This window comes from Triturus cristatus, chromosome 1_2 (assembly GCF_964204655.1).
Source record: "Triturus cristatus chromosome 1_2, aTriCri1.1, whole genome shotgun sequence".
Taxonomy (NCBI): Eukaryota; Metazoa; Chordata; class Amphibia; order Caudata; family Salamandridae; genus Triturus; species Triturus cristatus.
Window position 1 is genome coordinate 927,575,569 of NC_140580.1, and position 20,930 is coordinate 927,596,498.

General features: G+C 44.8%; 1 protein-coding gene across 9 annotated transcripts in view; it reads right to left on the reverse strand.

Moving 5' to 3' along the window:
- The window catches only part of CASZ1 (castor zinc finger 1), a 220,049-nt gene that overhangs the window by 36,125 nt on the left and 162,994 nt on the right, over nucleotides 1-20,930 (reverse strand). For 8 of the 9 annotated variants that reach the window (XM_085609857.1, XM_085609856.1, XM_085609853.1 and 5 more), the window contains 7 exons: nucleotides 19,821-19,953; nucleotides 14,679-14,742; nucleotides 14,188-14,309; nucleotides 12,815-12,937; nucleotides 6,834-7,142; nucleotides 3,893-4,091; nucleotides 3,137-3,308 (listed from right to left, as the gene is read on the reverse strand). In XM_085609857.1, the coding sequence (XP_085465983.1) occupies nucleotides 3,137-3,308; nucleotides 3,893-4,091; nucleotides 6,834-7,142; nucleotides 12,815-12,937; nucleotides 14,188-14,309; nucleotides 14,679-14,742; nucleotides 19,821-19,953 (1,122 nt within the window). The remainder of the gene's footprint in view (nucleotides 1-3,136; nucleotides 3,309-3,892; nucleotides 4,092-6,833; nucleotides 7,143-12,814; nucleotides 12,938-14,187; nucleotides 14,310-14,678; nucleotides 14,743-19,820; nucleotides 19,954-20,930) is intronic. The other variant, XM_085609848.1, reaches the window with a different exon arrangement.

Here is a 20,930-nt window from a genome sequence, read left to right on the forward strand (position 1 = left end):
TCTGCGAACACGCGGAATTGCTTGTTCGCGATGCTTTTTTCCTGTTCGCGAACGCTGTTTGCGTGCTCGGGGGGGAAATATCTCGCGAACACAAACAAGCAAAATATTCCGCGACGCCACGGAACGCAGAATTTTGAGCAATTCCGTGTTCTCCGCAGAACGTAAAATTGCCCAAATTCCGCGAGTGGAACTGAATTTACCGCCCAGGCCTACTTATAACATCACTGTAGTCTCTTTCTCTCCTCATGTCGTGGGGCTTTCCCTCATTGATCATCCACTTTATAGAAGGAACTTGCTGGTGGACGGTTCAGAAAATAATAGAAAGCAAAGCCCTGCTTGCGAGCAATAGGTTTTGTCCTTGTGAAGTGCACCCTCCTTCGACTATTGATCCCTACAAATGAGCACAGAATCTCCTGTGTAAGGAAATGCATTTGATTGAGGGATGTTTTGCCGTTAGTGCAGAACTAGTTTTATGGAGGGCAGGATGCAAGATTCTGGTGAAGAGGTAGTCCAGAATCCTCCCAGGGGTTATACTTGGCCCTTTTCCCTCGTGTGTTTTATTGCAAGCCCATTTACTCCGATTTATCTTGCAGTGCTACTTTACACATTGCCCTCTGCCTAAAATGTACTCTCACCAACAATGTGTTGTAATAATTTTACATTTTTTAACATATATACTCAGTTTTAATCTGTATGGGTGAGTGTCCGCATTGTTTTGTAAAACCGTAAATGCATGAATTGTGAGCTCTATATGTTTTATGGATTATAGCCAAGGCAGAATAAATATTACTCATAGGCCATGATGTCCTGTTTGAGTGAATGCAGTAAATTTTATGATCAGTGAGCGAGCTAATGATTTCCCCGGAGAAGTGCAAGGGTGCCACAGATCTCCTAGGATCCGTTTGCAGGGACACACACTTCCCTATTAGCTGGACGGCCCTGCAGGTTCACCTGCGAGTGGCTTTTCAGGGTCTGGGGAGCTCTTGATTTTGAGAGTGACTCTTCACCTGTTGCCTTGGTAATGTGTAAACTAACAGGTCTCTTTGTCCTTTCACCTGAAGCACCAAAGGTTGAGTAAATAGCAGCAATGTGGTTGCTGCACCGAAAGAGGAGCTGTGTCTGTTGACGCCTGTTGCCACGGCCACCACTGGCAGCTTATTAATGGCCATGAATAGTTTATGAATCCTGAGCCCAGTCGAGCTTTTCACTTCTTTCCGGCTTTTTGCACATGATATTTTTGGCTTAGATCTGTCTCTGTTTAGATTTGTCGGGGTGCCACCAGCTCACCTTAAACCAAATGTGGGTTACCTAGGGTCCCAGAGAAAAACATGGGGGGGAGGGGTCCTCTTCTGCTCCAGCCCCAGAACCAGTGCATTATAATAAAATATAACCCGTCACAAGTCTAACAGAGAAAGTGGTAAAGTCTCATTCCAGGCAGGTGGTGATGGGCTGCCACATTTAAGGTGTTCTTTGTGCTTGATATACACGTTAAATGTCTAATCCATAAACAACAACCACATCAGTAAAACAATTCTGGCATTAAACATCAGCTGTCAGAAGAGTTGTTGACTAACCATACCATCGTGAGAAAAAGTGAAACCCTTCTCAAGCCACAATAAACAGACATAAGACACTGGTTGTGGGCACTGTGACCCCCACTGGCTTTGTTTTCGATGGTGATTTCTTCTTGCCTTTAGTGTTTTATTCTGTGTATGCTTTAAACTTTATTTGGTTCCTAGCCGGCCCACCAGAATGCATTCAACCGAAGTGTACTATTTTTGGTGTCTGTTTTAAATAAATAACAATTCCAACTCTGACCCTCAGTTGAACCTGGTGCACAGACCTTCAGTTGATCTTGGTGCACAGACCTTCAGTTGATCTTGGTGCACAGACCTTCAGTTGATCTTGGTGCACAGACCCTCAGTTGAACTTGGTGCACAGAGCTCATTAATCAATGTCCAAGTATAGAGGCAGAAAAAAGGTTGACCCCCAATCCCCTCACTCCCCAAACCAACAAATTATGAAATGTAGCATATTCTGCCCCAGGAATCCCAAAAGTGCGTAAGCCCCCCCTTAAATATGCCCCCCCCTTTCTAAAACGTTGCTGTTCACTCATTGTTTTTATGCCTTGGGCTGAACAGCCTGGGCTCAAGGTTTATTTTGATGATGAATCCACAGCCAAGGTCGTGTTTGGGAGGCCACTCCAACAGCATGAGAGCTGCTCAGCGCACAATCTGAGTTTTATTTTGATGTTACGATGAACATCCAGCTATACGCCGCATACCATGTTCCAGTTCTGTACTCTACACGAACCTGTGTACGGTGTAATCCTAGTCCCAACTGACACTCGTGTTACTGCCATGTCAATCTGGCAATAGATCCATTGTTGTTGGATACTTGGCAACCAAGTCGGGCACCCCTAAAGCTGCTCAGAAATGCCGCTTGTCTACAATGGAAATTCCACGTTTTATTCATTTGTTTTTGTGTCCTAATTTATTGTATCGGCATCTTAGCACGTTTAGCAACTCCCTCTTTATTACATTGTGACTAAAGAAAGTTACTTAATGTAATAATGAATTGGCAAGGTATGCAGAAAATTCTGTCTTAGCATTTTGTCTTTTTAAACCTTTAACATGTAATCTTGCTGCCTACTGCCTTCACGTGGCCAGGTGTAGCGATGGCATTGTCATAGATACCAAAAGAGCAAGACCGGGGTAGCAGCTGCTAGCCATTGATACCGCTCAGTGAAGTCCATGATGCCAGTCACGCCCAGGTGAGGTGGACAGCGAGACTCATCTATGGCAAAGAGAGAGCTATAGTCTGGGGGGGTCTCGGGAGCCCTAGTTATGGATGGACAGGGCCACTGTGAAGTTTCCACGGAGTGACTGATGCCGCACAGGGATTTCTACCTATGGGGAGAGATGCGACGGAAGGCCCAGACATGTAACAGGAGGCCTAGATGAACAGCCAGACCCAGCTCTGCACAATGACACAGCAAGGCCCAGCATCGAGTGAAGATCAACAGCAATGCCCAGCTCCGTGCTGAAGGACAAGGCAGTGTATGTGAAGGAGCAGAGAAGTACAGCAAGGTATAGTGAGGCCTAATACGCGGGGGCACAGATACAACGCACATTACCTGCTCTACCACATTCCTCACGTTTTGTGAAGTATTTGAACCCGTTAGCAGCTCTGCGCTCCGCCTTCTCATGCTTCTTGACATGCCAGGGCAGCTTGGTTGTGATATTAGTAACGAAGTAGCACCCAGGCCGCAGGCAATGGTAATGTCCCCGCATCCTGAATTCACAATGCTGCAGGGAAAGAAGAGAATGGTAATTTAGCAGATTCCACGGGAGGGTACAACGTGCCACCGAAACACCCATTTCCCCCCTCATATGAATGGCTTCTTAGGGAGTCCAGGCACTCGGCTCTTTTCCTGTCTCCAGGCTATCCAGTGATCCATACACCCGGCACAGCCATCAGATCATACTAGGAAACACTCTGATCACCTACCTAAAGCATCCTAATGATCCAGGCACCCTGCTCACTCGGTACATCATTTATCTGCAAGGAGTCCTGTGAGGAGGACACATGCTCCAACTTCGGCTCACCCTGGAAGTAACCAAGCACCCTACTTGGAATCATTCCCTTGCAAAGCATCCTGGGTGCTAGCCACCATGCTATCACGTTAAGTCGCTCACTTGCAGTGCGTCAAGGTGCAATTCATGTGCTATATAAGACTTGCACACTGTGAAGCCCAGTCATCCATCTGAAACCTCCCCACTCCACAGTTTTATCAACATGTATTTTCCAAGTGCATCTGAAGCCCCATAAACCGAAGCGTGCACGCCACACTCTCAACCTTCGCCAGCCATCCTTCTCATAACCCACTCACCTGGTTCGGACATAGGCACTGCAAGGAATAATATGCAAACTGGTCCCTGACGTTCACTAGGCTGTTGTTGGGGTTGATGTGATCCAAGCAGTGGGACTCTGCCTTGCCCGAGGTCTTGCACACATACTTGCAGTTGCCAAAAAGACAATGGAAGTGGAACTTGTTGGCATATTTGCAGTCCGTCGCCAGGCATGGGTCACTGTATCAGGAGAAAAGGGTTGTGGTAATAACTGATCACAACTTTCACTGCATGCAACCTGCTACCCACCCTACCTAGATACCCTACGCTGCTCTCTGAAACAATCGAAGTTCCATTTATTCCATTTCCTTTTCCACCAGTTGGCCTTCCTGTGTTTGTGCCACTATTTCTGCTAATCTTTGAGGACCTGTAGGTCCAATGAGTCCAACTCATTTTTAATCACCTCCCTGATGGCTGGAGCTTGACTGCACCACATCTCTCCCTTACACACAGCGTGATTCTGATTCCTAGAGTGGGCCTCTCAGGAGGGACTACCACTAAAAGCCTCAGTGGAAAATATCTTTGACAGCGCACTGGAGCTCAAGTGATGTCTGGTACTCTGAAAAGCTTCTTTCAAATAGCTACAACAAGACCTGCTCTGCATATTGAATGTGTTGTCCAGTTCAGGAGGTCGTTTCTCTAGCCTGCGGTTTGGAGGGAGGATGGCTTCTAAAGGACACTTAAATCCCAAAAAGGAATCGACACAGTACAAGATTCAGATTTGTCCTATGACATGTGGCGAGGAATGGTGGAATTACCAGTATCATGGGGAACAAAACGTTACATACTTGCATTGTTGGTTCTCCGGCATTAATTATTCCCATGCTCTGGAATGTTAAGCAGCACAAAATTGCTAGAAAGAAATACCACCTTTGGAAGGTTTCTGGAAGTTGCTAACTGCCCTCAGAAAATCCTGCAGGAAATGCAGGCATTGCTGGAAGAAACCTGGCATTGATAGAAGCTGGATCCTGCAGAAGGTCTGCTTATTATCCGTAACTTATATTTATGCAGGATCTACTGAAGTCACTAGATTTTTTAGCAACCACCTGTTGATATTGGGGGGGGGGGGGGGGGGGGATAGTGTGTGGGGGGGGGGGGGTGTTCCAACAGAGAGGAGACAGATCTTTGAGAGTGTCTCGCTCGACTTCCTTTCGTGATCCCAGTTTCCCTTGTACACTACACGATAGTCGCCTTATTATTCACAAGTTGGACCTTGAAGCCTAATGAGAAATCTTCACTGAGTTCTAGCAGGGGCTCACATCAGTGGAGTGGATTATCCCCGAGGGAAGCTGCCATGAGGAAGATAAGTGATTCAACTAGGACAAAGGCTGTCTGTAGAGGCTGGACATGGAGCATGCAACACAAGTCAAGAGTGTGGCACAGGTTGTGTGTTGGTTTCTTCACATGCTGAATGAATTTGAATCTTTGTAGCTTTCTAATGCTGCCTTGATGGTGCTGGTTTCCTCATTTTCCCACTAAACGTTGAAGTTCCTGGCAGAAGGAGTTTAACAACTTCAGGAAGGCAGACGTCTTCAGAAAAGGTAGAGATGGAGTCAAGAGGGCAATGTAGTGCCACTATGACTTGCTGCGACTGAGCATCAACGGAGCATTTCATGGCGATTTGTTGGCTTACTGAACGATGAGGAAACCAGAGTCCATTAGTAAAGAGCTGTTTTGTGACAAGGAGGAACAACTTATCCAGTACTTTCTACTTAGTTTTTGGTGAAGATGTGAAATCCTCTAGTATTTGTATTTATGTTGTCTAGGTGCCTGTAATGCTGATTCGGTCTTAGTTGTGGGTAGAAATGAGCTTGGAGGTGGGAATACTGCTGCTTGTGGCTGGGACGTCACCGACGATGGCCCATATGAATGAGCACTCAGGCAAGATAGAGAAGTAATGTGAATGTGCTTATGGGCAACCTTATGCAAGGGTTCATGGCCTGTAGGTGGAGGAGGGCAGAACAGCAGCGATTTTAATGAAGTTTTGTTTGTGCAAAGGGTGACAACATGCTAAAGAGGATAGCGACTAAGCCATAGAGGGCGTACAGCATGTGGTTTCTATATGCTACACTGTTACTGGCTGATCACATGATCCATACCAGGTGGTGGTGAAGCCTCGGCCTGTACACTTCTCTAGTCCGCAGCCACGCCCAACATGAGATCATGACAAATGTTATTTCATGCAAGAGTGCAAAGCTCGAGATGTCTGCAGATAGGCATAGTGAATATTTGTTTTCTTTACGAGCGTAGGCTTTGTTTTAGCTTAAGCCCTTTAGGGAAAAAGCTCTTTAAGAGCAGGTTGAGATCAAAAATTCAATCAGTATGTGAGAAATGATGCCCATCACAGATTTGTGATGCTGGGCAGGCGGTGGCAGACATAGATGTGTGTGCTTATCTCCCACACACGGAGGCAGAGGTGAGAAGAATGTAGAGCCCTCACTGCAGGCCCTCTTCCACCATCAACCCACCCATCAGATGTGCACTAGTGTTGGTACTTGGAACTTCATTTAAATTACTGTTCAGGGAAGGTCAACCACAGAAAGGCAGCACAGCACTGACATAGTGCGCAGTTGTTTAAATTGTGCCCCTGGCCCCATGCAGATCACCTATAAATAGAAACTGGTTGGGGCCAATTGGGGCGACTAGAAGGTATTAAGGGCTAACCAGAGAGAGAATTACCTCCCGCTACATTAACCTCGATGCGAGATACTCTCTCTGCTCACTGTGATTGTTTGTATTGAGCTTTGTTTTGGTATTTCTGCAAGACTGGTATCTGCTTTCAAGCAGCTGTTCAGCAGCATGTTATCAATGTATAAAACAGCTAAACAAACATGATTCTAATTCCATGTTTTTATATAAAACGTCTCCCTCTTGAATCAGAATCCCCATAAAATATCACTCCCTGAACAGCTTTCTACTCACTTCTCCTGGAATTGAAGGAATCCGGGCTTGACCTGGGGCTTGGCGTTCTCTAGTGAAGTTGTTGCCAAAGGAGATGCTACCGGAATGGACATCGATGCAGGAATCTGCGACATCTGTGGTAATGATGCTGCTAACTGCTTCCAGGCCAGGAGCGTAGTGGAAGGCAAGGGTGCCTGGCTTTGGTTGGGCACATCCTGGGTAGATGCTGCTGAAAAAGTAATTGAAGGAGGAGAAGGAGGCAGGGATGCCTTGGAGTCCATGGAGGTTGGACACGTTGATCCTGTACTGCCATCTGTTCGGAAGTGGAAGCTGAAAAGGAAACAAACGCTAGAATTAGGGAGCTAGGCCTGGTGAGGATGTTCAAGGAAAACATGGAGGGGGTAGCAGGTGGTGTATGATCAGAGATATCGGCGGATGAAGCTGGATTTTAGACAGATTATGGCAGTACCATCTCTCAATAGAAGTGACAAAAATGATGGGGAATGACAAAAAGGGAGAACAGTCAGCACTGTGTGTTCTGAGGGGTGTCTGTGCAAGAGGAGAAAAAAGTCAGAAGTGCTGTGCAGGCACTTCTCTCAGAAGACCAATCCAGAGAGGATGCTCTGCAGGTCTATGTCCAGGAGGAAGGTGAATACCACCCATTGAAAATAGGAAGGTGGCACACAAGGGTATGCCAGAGATCTCTGCACTGTCTCCCAGCATGAGTTTTGGGGTTCAGGACGCTCCCTCGGTAAGGTGTCTTTTAGAGGGGGAGGTCGGGGGTCCCATTTGAAGGATGTTTCATATGGGGGACTGTTTTGATCTATTGCAGTATTGCATTCCTCAATATGGCATATGAGAAACAACCCTCTCTCGGGTGCCTCTTCAGAGTTTCTCTGTAGGAGGGAGCTAAAGGCTATCTACCCAGCAACAATGTTAAGAAGAGTACTGTGCAGGGTGTCTTCTAATTGGTGACTGAGTTCCGGAGGATTCTCTCTCTGCAGGGGCCCTCCATGAGGAGATTAAGAGCCCCCTACACAGTGTGCTTCTCTCGGGGCAGGGCCTGGAGCCTCATTTGCAGACAGTTTTCCTGCGAGGAAGGCAAGGATTCCTCTTTTCGAAGTGTCTCTCTTAGAAGAATAGAACTCGGAAGTTCCTTCTTACAGGTGTCCGTCAAGCGTTACAAAAGCCCTTTTTTTCCAAGAGTATTTTCCAGAAGAGAAGCCAGATGGCTGTTCCTTTCTTTTCTCTTCAAGAAGCAAGTAAGGAGGCCATTCTGCAGGGCGATTCCCAGAAAGGGAGGTCAGTTGTCCCTTCTATAGGGTGCTTCTCCTGGTGTTAGTCTGGAGACCTCTCTGTTGGGGTTCTCTCTGGTGGTGGGTTATAGTACAGAGTATCAATCCAAGAGAGGGCGAGTTCAGGAATTCATACTCTGCAACGTGTCTTTCCAGGAAAGCAGCAAAGTGTGCACGCGCCACTGCAGAGAGACTCCACAGGAGGAAGTACTGTGCAGGGTTTCATGGATGGCAGTGGGTGGTTTACATGCATGGCCACAGCAGAGAAGACTTCTCGGCAGGTCACTAGCGAAGTCTCAGATATGAGAAAAATATATAATTGGAATGAAGTGATTTCTGTCTCGGGCATTAATCTGGGACCAGGCTTGGCTTGGTCTGTGTGCACTGCATGCTGGTCCATATGCCTGGTGGCTGCTACACTCTGTGATCCTTCAAGTCTTCCCACAACCACCAGTGCAGTGTGTGTAAATTGTGCAATGGGCCTTGCAGTTGGGCTGTGCGGGTGAGCCCCTCCAGTACGGCCACTGTCCTTAGTAAAGTATGGGCCCACTGTACTGTGGTCCTGGCACCCTATGTGCAGCGTGTGCCCTTGTAGGAAAGTGTCCCCAATGTCTGATGTCCACCTTCCTCTGACCCTGCTGCTTTCTGTTGAGTTCTGTCTTCTCTAGTAGTGTTCCCGATGTAGACTAATTACCCGTATGACTTATGTTTTGATAACATCCATCGACTTGTATATAATGTAATCGCCATACGTAATTTATGGAGTTTTTTCCTCTATTTCCAGTGACTTTTTTACTTTATTGCTTTTTTTTACCCTGTCGTGAGTTTATAGTGTGGTTAAAAGTTGTATGAGAATGTACTGCCAATACCAGGACATTAGTGTGCATGAAGTATCCCTAAGCATGCTAGAGATTACATATTTTTTCACATTCAAGGCGTTTGTGTTTTTCTGCATTTTGATGTCAATTTCCATTGGTCATAGCATAATTTATCGTCGATCATCCCATATAATTTCAGTAATTTATTTTCAATGCTGTGCATTTAGTACCCTTAAACCTTGGTTACAAACCAGGTGTGAAATTCAAACTCTTCTGTACGCTGGGGTTTTCTCAGCGATCAAAATTCTGAGTTGTGTAATTATCACTCCCACCTATTAATCCCTGACACTTCTCAGCAGGTCAAACCTACCGAAATGTATTCGTAGCGTTTAAATGCATTTGTAGTGTGTGTGTGAGGTGAGGGGGGAACAAAATGTACAACATTTCATGCCTAAAATGACGTTCCCACGTGTTATGCCTCAGTTCGAAGTAAAAACCTGGAAATGGTGGTGTAAAAACCTTCCCTCCATCTGGCCAACTTGTAATCGCTACCTAGTGAATTATTCCACAGCTCGACACAATTTTTTGTGTTGATTATTTTCTACGGATAATTTAATTGTCATTTAGAATCATTTCTTTCTTGTGTTTCACCCCAACTTTTATATGTGTACAAAGTGTTGAGATTATAAGAAATCTTCAAAAAGAATATATCATCCATACAACGAAATCAAGAAGTGCAGAGAATGTTACAGTTCCGAGAAAACACCAGGTGTGTAATAAAAAAAATGACCCAAGGCTTAAATAAAAATCATAATCAAAGTGATGTAGGGGGAGGATTTTATCTTGGCTTTTGCAAATCTAACATTTTATTAACATAGAGCGAAATCAACTCATGTTTACTTTTCAGTCCCAGAGGAACTGCGCATGGGACCTGAGAACGATGGTCAGGAACTCAACTAGGGGCGGCAGATACACTATCACGCCAATAATGGCGATAGCGCATCTGTTTACCAGCACGTGGGCAATACACATAGCAGAGCAATCCATCCCACTGTTCTTTCACCCAGCCCCATTCGACACCATGGTTGAAAGCATGTAAGCCATTCTAGAGAGTCAAATGTTTTTCCCGCTTTTAACACTACAGCTCCTGTGGAGAGGTCAGGGTCATATTAGTGGAGGAAAGCATTGAAAGTGCAAAGTTATTTCCAGCATGACCTAATATAAATTCGAACTGATCTAACCGGACCAAGCTGGAATATATAATTTTGCCAAGGATGTTGATTGGATGTTTATAAGTGACACTGGCCAGCAGGAAGAGCATTTCTTAGGTGGTTTATCCGGTTTGAATAAAGTGATTATGAATGCCTCACTCAAGGTGGGTGGTATGAAGCCCTTTTCCTTCACCTCTTTATATATCGCTAGGGGGTGGGAAGCTAATATGTCTCCATATTTATTGTAAAATTAAGCTGAGGGCATCCCCAACCTAGGGCCTTACCTCCAGCAGTAAAAGCAATTGCCTCCTTCACTTCATGGTCCTCTAGCTAGTCGAGCGTAGCCTTGTCAAGGTAAGTATTGATATCTACCGCAGAGGCCTCTTCGTGTGATTCGTACAATTGGGCATAATAGCCAAGACCATCAGGGCTGACCGATCTCACCACAGTTTCCCTTTATTTCTAATACCTCTTGGTGAGACCACCTTTGGATTATTGATCTAGCCAGAGTACTTCCTGGTCTCTCAACCTCCCCATATTGCTGAGCCGCAACATTTTTGTTCAAATATTTGACCTTTCTTCCTCCTCCTCCTGCCACTCTAGTAATTTTTTATTAAGCTTTCACAGGGTTTCTGCCTATTGTATCACAATATACTCCTCGCCTAGATTTCTTACTTCATGTTTATTTTCTCTAAGGGCGTGCAGATCACCTGAAGGACTCCAGATTTTTCACTATGCATATCTCTTATGTATGTTTTAAAGGCCTCCCACTCTATACCCCACATTTATTTAGAAATATTCTGAAAATCTCTTCAATGGACAGCTTAATCTTTTTCCTGAATTCATCTCTTAGGGCCTTAGCTGGGAAAAGCCAAGTCTGGGCTTTGTTGACCTCGTAGGAAAAAACTAATGTAAGTGACTGGGTAGTGGCCAGACAGCATGCTTGATTTGAACTCGGTTGTCTGACTTACATATATGTATTGCATATATGTTCGGATGCAGAAGAAAGGGAGAGCACAGCTGATAGGCAGGAGGTAGCGGGGAGCGAGGGGTAATAGGAGAATGGTGGTGGGCCATGGAGACCCACGCCTTGGATCAGCATTGGGGATGGCTCTGTCTGCTTAGAGGGAGGTTGGGCTCCCGTACATTATTTATTAGGGAAGAGGGGCACATCAGAAGAGGGGTAGGGGACGGGGCACACTGACATGGGGTGGGAAGGGGACTGCGTGGGAAGGCTGTTCATACTACTGGATAATTGGAATTGATGGTACACAGGTAATACTTCCAAGAAGGGTGGGGGTTGTAGGATGCTCGTTGAGTTGTTGAGTTGTAAAACAATAAAAAATGTTTCAACAAAAAAAAAATATGTATTGCATATATGGAGCGAGTAATCAATGTGCGTCTCCGTGTCGTTTACCATGGAATATTTTGTAAAGGGTATACGATTGGGGTTTCTCTGGTGCCAGGAGCCTACAAGTTTGTATTCAGCAATTAATTACGTGTAAGAGTGCTTGTGGTGTTGCTGGCGGTGGCCTAGCACTACAGGAAGACGGAGTGTGGCATTAAGGACTGTGTTAAAGGCGATTCCTCCTATGCAGGCCAAGACCCTTGTATGCCACCGCCGCCACACTTTCAATGAAGTGATGTATGCCTTGATAAACCTCCCATATTTATTATGTATTAAACTTTCCGGCATCAAGTATCCCTTCTTTACCCGGCTGATTCTCGGGGGCTTATTTACAAAGGGTTGCACAGGTATTTGCATGATGTTGTGCAATTGTGTGTTATGCCTGCAGGCTTTTATAACAGTAATTAAATAGACTCAGTTATTTGTGTTGCATTGCTTTGCGGCACATGCAGAACCTTTATTTAAAAAAACCGGGTTCTTTACACTATACTTGAAAAGAGCTACTACTTCCGGAAGTCAGATCATCCTTAATCAAATATGGTGGCTTCACCCATGACAACAAAGGGACATCGTCCACGATCATCGGGTGTATAATATTGTGCCTATCCAAGGCCTCCGACACAAGATGTCACCCTCCTCTGCGATTTCAAGCTCATCTCACCTCATCTGAGGCAAAGATGCTCATTGCAGACATTTGTTGTGCAGCAATGTGTGTTACCCCACATTCCTCTTATAAGCATTATTCAGTGGGTGCATCTTCCCACAATTGAGCAGCCTTTATAGCACGAAAGTCCTACAAGCCCTATTTGTTTAAAGTCTGGTCTGGCACCTGCTGTGTCTCCCTCTTTGCATTTTAGGCTCTGTAGCTCAGAATAAAAAATAGTGAGAGTAGCAACGTTAAGGATCAGCTGAGAAAGAAGATCAGAGTAGCTTTGACAGAGGAAGGAAAACAACTTGTGTAGTGGTCCTAGTATCTTTAGATTTTGCTCTCTCGCCTTCACAATATCAGCTACCATCTCGTTGTTACGTGTATGCAAGGGAGGTAAAACAAGTAAGAACTGAGCTATTGTATAGATGCCGATGAGCAGGAGCTGAAGAACCCACATTCTCAGGCAGCTGTGAGAGCAGGGGACCAAGAGTTAAAAGTATCAAAATCACAATGAAGGTACTTTTCCCCATTGTCCTTCTCTTTATTTGCATGTGCAACCCTGTACAATATGCTCTTCCAACCTCTCCGTCTGTAAAGTCCCCCACAGATGGACACACTTACTTGGCATGCTTTATAGCGCCATCCATGGTGCTAAAGAGGGCACCACACTCCAGAACTGTGCAGTGGAAATGTGCCTTATGTAGAAAGTCACAACGGGAATTGCAGATATCGCTGGGACCAAACCTGCAAAACAGAAGAGTATATCAGAGCCATGTGCAGGAGTGTGCATGCTTGATAGGTGGGCGGTGGTGTGTGTGTCTGTAGGCATGTGAATGGGCACAGGTGTATATGTTTGCATGAGGATATATGTGCACATGAGCTGTGTGTTTGAATGTGTTTACTCATACCCAAACCATGAATTGTGTGTTATATGTTCAGAGTCTGCGTGCAGGATTGTATATATGAATGCAAGTGATGAAATGTATATGCAATAATGTACATCATTATTACTATGTCTGTTCATTCAATGCCCAATTCTCTATAACCATGCACATTATGTTGTACTTGAAATTAACCAAACCAATTCGGAACTGTCCCAAGGTAAGCATACGGTTCATGTGTGGAGATGTCTGTGGCATGTATGTGCTCAGGTAAATGTGTCACCATAGATTATGGGCCCGATTCACAAACTGCATTTTGTGCTACAGTAGTACTACTTGTGCAACAAAATGCAATTCACAAACCTACATCCGGAGGCCACACCTCTCCTATTTCCTGTGCAGAAATCTCATCATGGTGGAGATAGCTGCATTAAGAAGTCTACGATTTGGTAGAAAATGTGGGAGGGACAAAATATGGAATACCTACTAGTAAATGCAAGAAATAAGAAATATAAGAGGGGCATGCCAATACAAAAAAAACACACTCACAAAAGAAGACAATTGCAATTCACAAAATACACTTCTAAAGGTAGTACAGCCCTAAAGGTGTTAAAACAGGTGTAGATATACTCCAGCCCAGCCTTGGCGTTAAGTACCGCACATAGTCAAACACTGGAACTGCAATACGCTTCCATAGAGAACAATGGAACATGGAATTAAAATAATACCTCACAGGAATACTGGTAAGTTAATTTACTCAACATTTAAAATTATATATATATATATATATGTACATGTTGATTTTAATTTATTATATATATATTTATATACACAATTTTATTTTAATATTTCTTAAAAATACATTACACTTAAAAAAGTGTCTAAATATAACTTTTAATAAATATTAACTAAAAGTAAAATTGTTAGTATGGGTGATCAATTTTCTTTAATTCTTGATTAAAAAAATATTTATAAATGTAGTTATTGTGTATTCAGTCCTTGACAGTCCCTCCAAATGTACTGCATTGTACTTAAAGGGGATCAAAGTTCTAGGGTATCCAAGGCACTAGGTATGGATAGGAGTGTTCACTCTCCTCAGGGCAGTATATGTACCTTTGCAGGTAAGTCTTCCAGGGTTCTGGAGCCTTGACTCCTTCAGCCTCCCCCAAGTCGCCAACCTCAGAGTCTGTCTTCACACTCAGGGTGGTGCCCTCGCCCACCTCCGGAGTCTGCCTCTGCCATGGTCACAAAAACACATTGTTAAAGGTTTTACAAATAGGGACAAAAATAGAGGGTTCGCTGAGAAGCTAGGGACCAGAAAGGGGGATACAACTAAATAGAAGTGTCGGGTTATGAGTGTATGTATGAAAATAGAGTAAGATTGAGGCAGAAGTGCGTTAGGCAGATGGTATATAATCAGGGACAAATGAAGAAGGTGAGAAACTAAGTGATTAGGGGTGACGCAGTCCAACAACATTGTGTGAACATCTAGATCATAAGTTCAACCTCTAAGGCCGCCATCCCGTAACTCACATATCCCCCTGCCTCCCTAATCAATTCACACAGCCCATAAATTGTTGCCTGTTACCTTATATATGGCTTACCTTAGTCATGTGCATTGTCAGAAGAGCTGCATTCCCCATGGGAGGATGGATGTTTGATTCAATACTGGAAAACACAATGTTTCATAGTTCAGAGCAGTGGAATCAGTACAAATGGCAACTATGAAATTGAACACTTGCCTACCCACCTCCTGTGACGCCCTCCTCCCCCAACCTTCCAAACTGGTGCAAGTGCCAGTGGCATGGCTTATATGTGGAATCTACTCTACAACCACAAGTCCCAGAGGTGTACTTCAGCAGGATTGTGCGAGGATCCACAGTAGCTGGCATCTGACCATCTCCTAGATCTAGAGCTGAAAGGGTCCCTAACGGTTTCTTCTGCACACCAGATTGAGCCAAGATAAGACCTCTCCGCTGTATAAACAATAGTAAGTGACTGCAGCCCTTTATACATACCATCCAACCCAGGCTGTATCTCTCCAAATTAGAAAAGAAGAATCAATTGTGTAAGTAAAGTTATGGGTGGCTTGTTGTTGGGGCTGGAGCTCTGAATTAGCTTAAATTGACAAACAGAAGGGTCACCTACACTTGACACTTCAATCCCTAGCAACTGCTATTCTCTCGTGACCAAGTAATTAATATTTAAGGGTCCCTGGTAGCCCCAACCTTAACTCCAAACACAGTTTGACCAGGTAAAGTCTGCATCCAGAAGGCAGAATAGAACCTTTTGCACATTTCTTTGCCCGAGTATAAGATGACTTTCTTGACTTAATACTTGTATCATAACATGCTTTTTAAAGGGCACTCATCTGGATTCAAGTGAGGGGGAAATTAACCTCTGTTTCCTGGTGTGGAATCTGGTCAGAGGAAACTCACTGTTGGTGGTCATACTCTTTGCAACCACCAACCCATGGAAAAAATTGGTAGGTTTTTTTATATGCAGTTAATAAATATTTGATTTGTTCACCAACAGGCAGACAATAGTACTCCAGAATGTGTTGCAGCTGTTTTAAGGCTGTGTTGGGCAAGTGGCTGATTCATCAGTCATCTAAATCGAGGAAGATGTGACTCTCTAACGTTTCACATTGCGTTGACTAGTGCAATGGGCGCTGGTTAAAACTATTGGAGCCAAGTTCTTCCCAAAAGGGAAGCACCTTTATGTTGTAGGGAACATTTCTTGCTACTGAGCGGTGGTCAGATAGCTAAGTGATCACTGAAGCTGAGCCAATTCCCTTTTTGCCATAATCATTTTGACACGATCCAGTGGAAGTTATTGATTGCACTAGAAAAGATGTGCAACAATACCCAGCCCTTCGTTCTTTTAGTTTTTTACTGCAAAGAACCCAAGGCATACTTAAGCTAGTGGAGTTTTTTGATTTTGACTACTTCTCTGGAGCATCTCCTTTGTGGTGTGGAGTTGGAGGTCACAGGGAATAGGAAACAAAAAAATGAAACCCTTAGCCCACTACTGAGGGGGACCTAAGGGTCTTGAATGATTTTCACTGTCCTCTCACATAGAGTGTGTCTCTTACTCATTCATGCTCATGCCAATGGCCCCTGATTATTGATGGGAACCTTTGCGAATAAGGCATAATCAGTTCTGCTCCTTGTTCTTGTGAAAAGAAGAGGAAGAGACTCATCTGTTGTGGAGTTTCTGGAACATGTTATTAAACCTGCTAGAGGAAATACATTGCTAGTATTGTCATTATGGGTGATCTTATAAAGCCAGAGGGGTAGAACTTCTAAGCATGTGTACGTGTAATACAACAGGCCCAAAAGAGGTTTGGCAGTTTCGTGTAGATGACAGCAAAGAACTTCATACAGGGATGCCGAGAACATTACCTTAACCCTAAAGTGACTTTCTAAAAGAGTGAAGTAACCCCGTAGTCGTTAGGCGGGAGGACTCCATTTAAACCTGCTTCCAAGTGGTCAATCCTAGGCTTGTCACGGAAGAATCCATCTTATGACCACACACAGTACAAAGCTAGTGTACATGCAACTCTGGCAAAACCAATTACAAAATCCTGATCTGCTCAGCGGTCTGGGGGCACCCAAAAGCAGCTCACATCACACCAGTCTGAACTGATGAATACATCGATGAGCCACGTGCCCTTCTGTGAGATCTAAAACTTTTTTAGGTGTGTCTGGTGCTGATCATAAAGCTTGTGCCACATTTGCTTAGTCACTTCCAGTATGCTGTACCAACCGACCTAATAGATTCTGCAGAATCTGAGGTTCTGGGATGGCACTGGGTCTTAGGATGTGTGCAGGAGGCTCTTGATCAGCAAACATTACTGGTAGAGCTTTATTACTATAACAGAGTCTTGGTACTTGAGAGGTACCAAGACTCTCCTTCGGTATTGTGTTGATAGTGTACGCAATACATGATGGGTAATCAGAAAACGTCATATTGAGGCCATATAATCTCCGGGTCGCCTGCAAAGTTAGGCACTGAAAGTGCCTAATAGCTGTTCCTTGAATTAGACGTGGGGGACTCCGAGTTTTCCCTGGACTAGGCACTTGAGAATGTTCCCCATAATTAGGCCAAGTACTCACCTGGTTGTCGCCACCTGCTCATGAATACATCCTAGATCCTTCCCTAGATGGAACTGATAACCACTTTGGGGTTCCTCTTTATTTAGACAGTGAAGTCTCCCAAGTAACGTCCATAGAATTTGGCTCGATAGAACTGGGTCACCCTTCAAACATGGTGTGGATTTACATTGCCTCTGAATGCATAATCAAAGGATCAGTGCACATTGAAATTCAGACCCCTTGTCAAGAATTCCTGTCATGCGAGGGGAGGAAAACGGTAATCAGCGAAAACGGACTACATCTCCCAGGATGCTTAGCGGTTGAGAGGTTATGTAAACAGGAGAGCTGTTACATAACTCAAGGAAAACACGCCCTTATGTAAACAGGAGAGCTGTTACATAACTCAAGGAAAACACGCCCTTATGTAAACAGGAGAGCTGTTACATAACTCAAGGAAAACACGCCCTATAAAGGGAGGAACCGGGAGGTACAACGCTGTCGGATATTGTGTTTACACCGACGTACCTGCTTAGTGAAGAGCAGTGTTCCGGAGTGGTGCTCCAGTAAGGCAAGAACGGAGGTAGGTCGAGTCGTTACTCCCTGGGCCGTGTCTTGCCCCATCGTCACCTGTGAAGGACCCGGAAGCTCTACCGGATAACCATTGAGCTTCGCTTTTTGACTCGGCTGAGTCAAAGCGCAGTGGCGCTTTTGCTGGTTGGAGTCGTAACTCCCAGCCCGACCAGAGATACAGGGACTGCCAGCTGTAACGCACACCAGGAGGTGTTTGCCGCGTTACAGACTCGGAAGTCCACAGGATCGATCGAGCGGCTGCTCTCGGTTCAGTCTTCTTTGCTTGTGATTGGGGTATCGGTGACGCATCACCAGGAGGTGACTCCGCGTCCCGGTGCAGTCTGAGGAAGAGGTTGAGCGGCTGCTCCCTTCAGGTAGAGACCCCGGCTGGGTGTTTCCCTGACTCCTCGATTCTGCCCAACACTCTTCGTGCCCCTCACAGCCTACCGATTGGCATTATCGGCCATTTCATTTCTGCCCTCTGTTGGCATACGCCGGGATCGGCGTATATGCAGAGGACGGTTAGGACCATCCGTGCTGTGGGCTGGTAACGTACTTAGCCTGGAGGATTCCAGTGACTATAACCTTTGTTTATTCCTTGTATTATTTTTGCCTTCATTAAAATAACTAAACCTTCACAAGTGGTTGCGTTCTCATTATCGTGTCTGTTAAACGATCCTGAGACGTTCAGGGCGTTACACCCCTCTTTCAATCCCTGATACAACTCCATTATCCTTAGCGGCGGGACCTGAAATAAAGGGTCTAGTTTCTCGACTAGGAGGAGGGCATTTAGAATTTGTGGCCCTCCCCTCCATCTTAGTCGGAGACCATTCACCATACTTAAAATATCCCGGCCAACGTGGTGGGAATAGTTTTGTCAAAAGTTAATTGCTGATGCGTTGGAAGCCTTTTTGTCAAAACTGAAATTTCGGCTGGCTGCCGTACATGGCAAATGGCCAACATTTGAGTTTTTTTGCACCACCACACCTCGAAATTAGAGGTTTATTTATGGAAAAGGGAAAATCAATGCACCCTGATATGCAGGAAGATTTCTTTCAGCTCGTGGGGACCATTTCTGAGGTTTCCAGTTCAGGACAGAACAGTAAAAATGGATATCTAAAGGATAGCTAAATAAGGGGGGAGGGCCTGTTGATGAAGTGGCTTCACTGCTGGGCAAAGGATTCTGTTGGGGGAGCAACTGGGACTCCACCAGCAGAAACCTGGTGCTTCGCCCACTCTGAATGGCTCAAACAAACTGCAAGGATGGCGAACCAGGCATCTGTCAGACAATAAATAAACCCCTAAATCTAGACCACCCCCCTCCCGAAAATACAGTTCCTGAGGGGACATTCAAGAGGTCTTTGTGGTTCCCAGGAATCACTTACACATATACTATAATAGTGAGGTGTGTTACTAAGACTCCGGCACAGCGAACAGTGCCTGTAGCATCAGATGTGGAAATTCCTCTACCAAAGGATCTGTAGTCCAATGACCCATACTTTCAAATGAAAAAAAGGAGCTAAGACGTAAAAATGACAAATGTACCTGTGCAAACTCTTTTACAAAGTTAGCATTTAAAAATAAATTCTAATGCTTTGGGCATTTCTCATGGTCGAGGATTCCTAGACTGACGAAATTATTCAAGGTGTGAGCCTGTAAATGATTTAACGTATAATCCCTAAATAGAACTAAAAGGGCTTGGGTTGCTCCTAGGCAATGAGTCGCTGTGGCTCCATCTCTCTAGGAAAGAATTAGGAATTGAAGAGCTGAGGCGGCATCATTCATTTGGGGGAGAGACTTGGTAGTGTAGAGAGCTCCAAATAATCTTGGGTATCAATATTTAATTCCAAAGTATAAAATGCTGTCCATCTCATCATGTAAATGGATGAACCACGTGTTTTAGGGAAATAAGGAGGAACATAAAACCACAGAATCTTTTTTCACGATGGAGCGACCTTTGTTACTTGGAGTGACTGGGCCTTCATGGGGACAAGAGCAGGGACTTCTAACGGGCTCACTTGAACTCAGGATTGTTGACCCATCGCCATCACTCACACTATGCATACGTGTCCTGCTCACCTCTCTTCCTTCACCCTGAGATCCAGACTCTGCTCTTGCAAGGCATTCTGAGTTTGTGCCACCATGTCTTCCGATGACTCCTGTTTTATGTGTGCTGAATTCATCCACCCTAGAGACAAAGGTTGCCCAGGGCCTGTAATGAAAGACATAGTGAGCAGAGCATAGGTATACGAGGGTGCCTACAGTTGGTAACAGTGAGCAGAGCACACAAGAGGAATCAAGTGTCTGCAGAGAGAGACCTTCCAGGACCACTGTGTAGCCACACAGGGATGCACACTGTGTACAATAAGAGACAACCGTCAGCACAGTAAATGCACAAGGGGGTGTCAGGCATTTGCAGTGAGAAATATACAAATAACACATCACATGGACGCAGAGTGTGCCCAGTACCTGCAGTGAGCGGCATACAGTGGGCAGTTTGGCTGGGATGAAAGACATACCGCGAGGACAGATAGACAAGAAATGCATGGTCCCTGCAATGAAAGGAATACTGGCTGCAAAGTGGAAGCAAACCTAGGGAGGGAGTGCAAGGGGCATACTACAACCACAGAGCAAACAGACAGGTGGTGTGAGGTGCAGGCTTGAAAAGGCATACCAGAAGCACAGTGAAGGCAGACCGGTTGTGACAAGTGTCTGCATAGACAAACAGAGTGTGAGCACAGGCAGGTATGAGGTTTGTGCCCAGTGCCTGCATTGAGAGCTCTCTGAGCATAACACAGAAAAAGAGGGCTTGACCTTGGAAAAGATCAGCCGCATTATTTGGCTTTTTCCATATGAGGCACAATTCAACCCCCTATGAAAAACAGAGAGGTACCCCTTGTAATGGCCAAGGGAAATAGGGTTATTCAACCTAGATAAGAGAAAGGGTTCCCTTAAGGCACAAATAAAAACAGGTATAAAATAATGTACCTTATGACTTAACAAATACATACAACAAAATATGGAAAAGTTAAAAGTTCATTTATTTGAATATATTAAAAAACAGTCAATAGGGATAACTAAACTAAATCCCTGAACTAAAACAAGATACAATTAAGACAATATATATAATTGTGACCTGCACAATTACAAGCAGACAGAACAGTTACAACACACATTTGTTGGATACAG